This window comes from Melitaea cinxia, chromosome 6 (genome assembly GCF_905220565.1).
Source record: "Melitaea cinxia chromosome 6, ilMelCinx1.1, whole genome shotgun sequence".
NCBI classification, from domain to species: domain Eukaryota; kingdom Metazoa; phylum Arthropoda; class Insecta; order Lepidoptera; family Nymphalidae; genus Melitaea; species Melitaea cinxia.
The window spans coordinates 15,186,843-15,195,640 of NC_059399.1; the positions used below are offsets into that span (position 1 = coordinate 15,186,843).

The following is an 8,798-nucleotide window of genomic DNA, read 5'->3' on the forward strand; positions in this document are numbered from 1 at the left end:
AAGATAGTGAATTATACAGTAACTTAGAAGAATATCAATAATTTAAGACTTGTAATAGTTTTAAGTAAATATTGGTCGAGACGGGGAACCTATGCCCGATTTTAGTTAGAATTTAAAGTTAAAAAGACTTGTAAAATTTTGCTCATCTGTTTCTTGGACTTAGAAAAAATTAGATCATAAAAATTTGGACAAAAATAATTTAGTTGTAAAGAGTTGGTGTTCTGTTTTATATTTGATACTACTGTTTTATATTTACCTATAAGTGATTAAATTGTTAAACTAAAAAATTTAAAATGGAGTCGTTTAATGATCTGCAGGAAGACATAAGGACTAAAATGCTAAAAGTTAAGACTAATTTTAAAAAGTCTCCTAAGGATCGTTTGACGGTTGCTTATATTGAAACCAGGCTAGATAACTTGGAACAACAGTGGACTTTGTTTACAGACACTCATGCTAAAATTATAAGCCAGGTTAAGCGAGCTGATTTGTATAGTTCAGATTATCACAAAAATAGTGTGTATGATGATGTAGAAGAATTATATGTTCAATTCAAAACTGAGTTAAAAGAAATGTTGTATAAATTAAAAGCGCCTGAGTTAGAAGTAAAGTTAAGTTCAAATAGTCAAGGTGAGAGTTCAGCAAGACGTTTCAAGTTGCCGGAAATTAAAATACCTACCTTTTCCGGTAAATACACAGAGTGGCAGACATTCAGAGATTTGTTTTTAGGGCTTGTGCATGAAAACAAGTCACTGGATGATGCCCAAAGATTTTATTATTTAAGGGGACATTTAACCGGGGAAGCCGAACAACTGTTACGCAATATTAAGGTGACGTCGGATAGTTATCAAGTTGCCTGGGAGAAATTAGATAGCATGTATAATAATAAAAGGTTTTTGGCGAACGGCATCTTGAAGCGTCTACTAAGTCAAAAAAGTTTGGTGTCTGAATCAGCATCGGAAATTAAAAACTTAATTTGTACAACTTCAGATTGTTTAGACTCAATAAAAAATATTGGTGTGGATGTTTCATCTTGGGATATCCTGATTATCCACATTATAAGCGCTAAATTAGATAAGGACACGCGAAAAGCATGGGAGTTAAAGGTATCTTCAGATCCGAGTGACGAATTACCCACGTTTCAAGATTTTTCCAATTTTTTAATAGGGCGTTTTAGAGGTCTAGAAAATATCGATTTTAAGGTACATCACAGTGAGAAAAAATTTACTAAATCTTTTCACGTGGTTAAAAATAAACCGATTGTATCGTGTGCGTATTGCAATGCGGATCATAAGATAACTACGTGCAAAAGATTTGGGAAAGAAAGTAATGAGAAACGCCGTGAGTTCGTGTTAGATAAAAACTTATGTTTTATTTGTTTAAATAGCAACCATTCCGCTAAACTATGTAAAAATATTGTCCGATGCCAGGTGTGTAAACGTCGACATCATTCTCTATTACATCCCAGTGGTGATTCTGGTTCTGGTAGTGCTGAAGTTGGGGCGATTCATCAATCAACCTCGTCGACCAGTCGAAGGTCAACGGATGAGGATACTGCCGCAAGCAGTGATAAGTTATCTGTTCCAGCAGAATGTTTAGATAAAACACTTGTGTCTTGTTTTTCGACAGGAAACTGTTCTAAAACGGTTTTATTGACTACAGCTGTGGTGCAAGCTGAGTCGAAGGACGGGACTCATTTCCCAGTTAGGGCTTTATTGGATCAGGGGTCGCAAGGTTCTTTTATTACCGAGGCTATGGTGCAGCGCTTAGGTTTAAAAAGGCTTGCGGTCAAAAACACCATAGTTGGTGTAGGGGGAGACAAAAGTGTGACTTCCAAGTCCACAGTCAAAATCAATTTAAGGTCGAGAGTTGATCCTAGGTTTCAAGTGAAGGTTAATGCGTATGTCTTGAAGTCGGTTACGTCTCTTCTCCCAGTTGCGAAGGCAACTAGGGTAGAATGGGAAAACCTGACTCTGGATGATCTGGCTGATCCCGAGTATCACACGCCTAATAAGATTGATATCTTATTAGGTGCGGAGATATTCAGTCAGATTATTCAAGAAGGCATTAAAAGAAACTTCAACGGATCTCTCTTGGCGCAGGATACTGCTTTTGGTTGGATAATATCTGGCGTCTGTGAGGTAGACAGCACGTCAAATATCCATTCTCACATAACTGTGATGCATTCGTATCTGGAACTGGACAATATGCTGAAGAGGTTTTGGGAACTTGAAGCCGAACCACCTGTAACAAAAAGAATGCTCACAGATGAGGAAATTAAATGTGAGAAATTATTTAAGGATACTACGAAACGGGATGGAGATGGTCGGTTCATCGTAAAACTGCCGTTTCGTACGGCTAACCCGGACTGCATGCGTGGTGAGTTCAGGAAAATAGCTGAAAAAAGATTGAGAAATTTAGAATTTAAATTGCAAAAGAACATTAGGTTAAAAGAGGATTATATACAAGTTATAAGGGAGTATTTAAACTTAAATCATATGGTAAAAGTTACAGATAAAGATAAATTTAAGGAAACAGCTATTTACTTACCACACCACGCAGTAGTCCGAGAAGATAAGGATACTACTAAAGTACGAGTAGTGTTTGATGCCTCCTGTAAGGGAAGCAATGGGAAGTCATTAAATGATGATTTATTGATCGGACCGCCACTGCAAGCCGAACTACGTCATATAATTATGCGCTGGAGACAATATAAGATATGTTTGGTGGCGGATGTGGTGAAAATGTACCGACAAGTGCTGGTAAATCGGGAAGATACTCCATTTCAGAGGATTCTTTGGAGAGATAGTCCTGAAAAGGAGCTTCAAGAGTTTGAATTACTTACCGTGACCTTTGGCACCGCATGTGCTCCATATTTAGCTGTGCGGTCACTGCAAGAGTTAGCCTATAAGGAGTGTCAGAATAAGCCAGAAATCGCTAAAATTATTTTGAATGATTTTTACATGGATGATGTGATGACCGGAAGTGAAACCCTAGAACATGCTTATAAAATATATAAAGAATTAACCGAAGTGTTAGCGAAAGGAGGGTTTCCGTTGCAGAAATGGAAAAGCAATTCTAAGGAAATATTAGCTAAAATATGGAAAGCAAAGGGTAATAAGGATGAGGAATTAAGGATTAAGGTAGATGATACAACTAAAATATTAGGACTTACCTGGGATCAGCGTGGTGACTTCTTCCGGTACTCTGTAGATCTTGCACCACAAGAGGAACCTGTAACAAAAAGGAAAATTATATCTGATATATCCCGATTATTTGATCCACTCGGATGGTTAGCTCCTTGTATTATAGCAGCAAAAATACTCATACAAAAGCTTTGGTTAGCTGGTATTGGGTGGGATGAGCAAGTTCCTAGTAATTTAATAATTGAATGGAATACTTACCGTAAAAATTTAACTGCCTTACAGAATATTAAAATTCCACGATGGATACACACATGTAATAAATATAAGCGCGAGTTGTACGGGTTTGCTGACGCTTCGAAGGTGGCTTATGCGGCTGTTGTGTATCTGCGAGTTGTAGATGAAGTGGGAAATGTGTATGTCTCGTTGGTTACATCGAAAACAAAAGTAGCTCCCATAAAGCAGGTGTCTATCCCTAGACTTGAGCTTTGTGGGGCCGTTCTCTTGGCTAAATTGATGATTGAGGTAGCTGAAGTCATGAATGTTGAAAGGAATCAGTTACATGCATTCACTGACAGTGAAGTGGTTTTAGCCTGGCTTAACAATCACCCAAGTCGATGGAAGTCCTTCGTGGCTAACCGAGTTTCTGAAATCCTACAGATTTTGGATACACATCATTGGTCCCATGTGACCACTAAGAAGAATCCTGCTGATTGTGCATCACGGGGTATTTCTCCGGCGGAACTATCAGAAATGGCTATATGGTTTGAAGGGCCAGAGTTTCTAAAAAATAAGGTAATTAGGTGTACAAAACCAAAACACCTGGTTACAAATCTTGAGCAAGTTAAAGTTCACACAGCGGTCGTTGACACAACTTTGTGGCAAAGGTTTTCTTCATTCTCGAAGCTTGTTCGTGTAGTCGCCTATTGTCGTCGATGGTTAAGGTTAAGAAAAGGTTCAAGTAGCATGCCAAGTTTAGGAGCATTGGAGCGACAGGAAATTGAGGATGCGATAAAGGTCTGTATTAAAAAATGTCAAGAAGAAGGGTTCTGGGAAGAATTGGAAGGATTTCGAAAACACGGCATAATAAATAAAAAAAAGAAAAAGTTAAAGTCATTAAATATATTTTTAGATTCAGAAGGTATAATTAGAGTCGGCGGCCGGCTAGAAATGTCTTCGCTGTCATTTAACGAGAAATATCCGATTCTCATACCTAAAGAATCTTTTTTGAGTGGACTCTTAATTGCTGATGCTCATCAAAAAACCCTGCACGGAGGCCCACAACTCATGATTACCTATTTGAGATCGAAGTATTGGATTGTGGGTGCAAAGTCTCTAATTAAAAAATACTATCGTAGCTGTGTAACTTGTACGCGTTACTCAAGCCGGTCCACATCTCAGCTCATGGGGCAGTTACCTTCCGCGCGTGTTAATCCGAATAAGCCCTTTCTTATAAGCGGAGTCGATTACGCAGGGCCTATTAATATAAGAATTTCAAAAGGTAGGGGTAACAAGTCGTACAAAGGATATATTGCTCTGTTTATTTGCATGTCGACCAGAGCCGTCCATCTTGAAGCTGTTAGCGAGCTGTCCACTCAAGGGTTTATAGCCGCTTTTAAAAGGTTTGTTGCAAGACGAGGTAGGTGTGCAGAGCTATACAGCGATAACGGCACAAATTTTGTAGGCGCTGCTCGACAGTTACTGTGTCTGTTCAACGAAGAGAAAACTAATTTTAAACCTGAACTGGCAGAGTATCTCGCGACCAATGGAACCAAGTGGAATTTTATTCCTCCTCGCGCTCCAAATTTCGGTGGACTATGGGAGGCAGGAATAAAGTCCACAAAGTTCCACCTCAAACGAGTAGTTGGAAACTCTACGTTGACGTATGAGGAGATGGCCACAGTGTTATCTCAAATAGAGGCATGTCTGAATTCGAGGCCATTGTCTCGTGTAGAGGATCAAACCGAGGTCGTAGTATTGACCCCTGGTCATTTCCTGGTGGGAGAACCACTCATAGTTGTTCCTGATGCAAATTATGAGTCGTCGAATATGTATACTTTGCGAAGATGGCAATTCCACCAGCGAATGATGCAGGACTTTTGGCGTCGATGGTCCCAGGATTACCTTCATCAGTTCCTTCAAAGGCATAAATGGGAATATCAGAACCCGGAACCATCACTGGGTGATGTAGTTTTAGTTAAGGAGGAAGATCTACCCCCGGCGCGATGGTTGCTAGGTAAAATCGAGCAAAAACATCCGGGACCCGATAATATCACGCGGGTAGTCACAATACGTACCAAAAATTCTTTAATTAAAAGACCTACTTCTAAGGTAGCAATTTTACCTGTAACTAAATAAGTTATTAGTCGAAGGATTCTTTACAATTTGGACTGTTGCATGGTGGGCGGTTTGAAGGACATTTCGCATAATGTCCTTGGTGGGCGGTATGTCCGGATTAAACATACACACCAGTAGGTATTTGTAACTATAACTTTATTTTTTGTTTACAATTTATTTCAATAAGTTTAGTTCCTCGATGACGCCTAGATGGCGTTGGTAGATTTATTTAATTTTCTGAATCACGCAAGCACTACATCAACATGTTAATATGTAATCGCTTTCAAGTAAACGATAAAGTTGTATTATAAGAAAAAAAGTGTTTTATTTCATCGTAATCAGCCTACCAGAGTGTTGTTCAGATCTAATATAGATAATACCTAAGTACTTAACGGTAATAGCTTTGATGACACGTAGTATGTTAATAATTATTTGATTGATTAATCTACAACAATATATTATCAGAGGCGTAACTCTGTTATTGCAAATGTTACGTCATAATTTACTATCTATGATAAATCATATAAACTTTATTCGCTGCAATTATATTAAAACATTATTCCAAAATAAACTGCAACTGACAATTAACATACTGAAACAAGATAAAAAATAACAAATTAATATTCACTTCGCACCATGACACAAGAACGGTTTAAGTTTTTAAGCTTTTTTGTTAATATTTTACTTCAAACAGGTGTCATTCCTGATCATGACATTTGCAACGCTGCTGAATAATTGAAAATCTCAAAAGAAAACTCGTGAAAGTTTCGAATAAATAAAAATATTATAACACAATTAAATTAGTATATTAAATAAAAATTATTGTGAAGGTATTGTAAGACCAGTGATCTACAACTTTGATGTGATCGTAGTAGTAGAATGCAAGCCCGCAGCTAGTAATTTCAGCGTTCGCCTGCTGGAACGATTATGTTCCCCCTGTTGGTCTTCTATTTTCTTTTATGCATTGTTAGGAGGTAGGTTTTTTTTGCGTGCATTGCATATATGTATGTTTATTCTATACTTGATAAATTTTAACATGGACGACATTGTGAAATCACAAGAAATACATTTTCAACATTTTTCAGCTATACCATAAAACATATAGTCCTTAATTTCAATGGATATCTCATGTATAAATACTACCGGGTATTAACAATTAAATTGCAATAATAGTAGCTAAGGCCTGGGCTTTAGTTACTATTATTGCAATTTACCGTTGAGTGTAAATTGTTTTTATTTTCGATGTAGGATAAGAGTATTTTTAATATTTCTAATTTCAATGATTGTATTAATGTTGCTATCAATGTTCAACTGATATAAAATCAAATCAAACCAAAAACAACTATATTCAAATTGGCCCCATAAGCACTTTAAAATTGTCATTTTACATATTAAAACTCTAAAAATGATTATTATTTTTGTAAAAGTAAAGCTATCACCGATTCGGAATGTAAAATTAAAGGAATGTAGAAATTGGTATATCTAGACAGTAAAATATTTGTATTACTGAGTCGACTTAGTCATGTCAAACCTCAGACCAGACATGTAGACAGAGACTGCAAAACCAATTCGACTACGAAAACAAAGAGGGAAAATGAACTGAGCGACGTAATTTATTCGAAGCTCCTTGCCACCACTTTCGAATATATCTTTAAGTGTCTATGTTAAGAGAGAGTTATCGTTGATTGATTAATTGTTTCTGTTTGTATCATATCACAGCTGAGCATAGGCCTCTTTCTCCATGTGGGAGAATGATCTGAGCTTAATCCACCATGCTGCTACAATGCGGGTTGGCGGATATATTAATGAGTAACGATCCATCGAAGATTGAAGAGAGTAGGAAGTATATTAATGAGTAACGATCCATCAAAGATTGAAGAGAGTAGGGAGAGTTGAGTTTTCCTGAAGCGGAAAGCCGGTTCTGATCAAGGATCTGTAGCGCTTCAGCTTGTAATATCCCACTACCGGGCATAGGCCTCTTTCCCCATGTAGGAGAAGGATCAGAACTTAATCCACCACGCTGCTCCAATGCGGGTTGGCGGATATATTCCCTACTATGAGTAACGATCGCTATCAGGTGTACATGATAACGACCGGGACCAACGGTTTAACGTGCTCTCCGAGGCACGGTGGGGGGACCCACAAGGACTGCACAAACACGCAGACCACGTCAAACACCTGTATGACCAAATGTTTGTCATGTGCGGGGATCGAAACCGCAACCACCAGCGTAATAGGTACAATCCATGGCCGTTGCGCTAACGCGGCGTCGATATATTCGTAACGATCTATTAATAACGATCGCTATCAGATGTCTATGATAACAAACGGGACTGACAGCTTGACATGCTCTCCGAGGCACGATTGGGAGACTCATAAGAATAGATACCCAGACTGCTAATAAATATTTGTACAATTACAAATGTTCACTTCACACTCTCGTTGTTATGTAGGCAACACAGCACGCACACCTCTACACTAGAGCAGTCGTCGTTCTCGATATTTCTTTGACAATAAATAAATAAATCTTTACTAATATTATAAAGCTGAAGAGATTGTTTGTTTGAACGCGCCAATCTCAGAAACCGTTCCGTAAACTGTTCCGATTTGAAAAATTATTTTAGTGTTAGATAACCATATATCCAGGAAGGCTATAGGCTATATATCATCACGCTAAAATCAATAGAAGCGGAGCACCAATGAAAAATGTTTTAAAATCGGGGTTTTCTTTTCCCTTTGAGAGCTTCCGCTGCGTGCACTGCGTAAACAGTTCAAGTTTCGCAAAAATCATGTATGATAGAATTGTTCCTATTCCAAAGGGACGAAGTCGCAGGCAGAAGCTAGTAAATAAATAAAAGCTTTACAGAAGATTTTTTTCCTGTATTAGGTTCCGGAAACGCAGATAATACTCACGCACAGACGCGCAGACCGCGACCAATATGTGCATGGCAAATACTAATGTTTGTCATGAGCGAGGATCGAACCCGCAACCGTAAACTTAACAGCCAGTGGTGAGAGATCGCTTCGCCAACGCATCATCAAAAATAACAAGAACTCACCTCTGATTTTTAACAACGTAAGCTCTTTTCCTTCTCCTAACATAGGAAAAGAGGCCTTTGCCCCGTAGTGGGATATTACAGGCTGAAGCGACACAAGTAGACAAAATTTTACAAGTAGACGCTTTTGGAAACCAAAAAAAAGGGACGATAAGTTCTAAGCAAAAAATAAATCAAACATAATACGGTAAATGCAAATACAAATTAAATCGGGACTATCGTAACATATCACAAAATGCTTAATTTTATTTAAAACGTATGTCGG

General features: G+C 38.0%; 1 protein-coding gene across 1 annotated transcript; it reads left to right on the forward strand.

Moving 5' to 3' along the window:
• The first annotated feature begins 293 nt into the window (after nt 1–293).
• On the forward strand, nt 294–5,498 carry LOC123654773. The gene is made up of 2 exons (XM_045590658.1): nt 294–4,221; nt 4,273–5,498. The coding sequence occupies exons 1-2, from the start codon at nt 294–296 to the stop codon at nt 5,496–5,498; spliced, it is 5,154 nt and encodes a 1,717-aa protein (XP_045446614.1).
• Nucleotides 5,499–8,798: the final 3,300 nt, after the last annotated feature.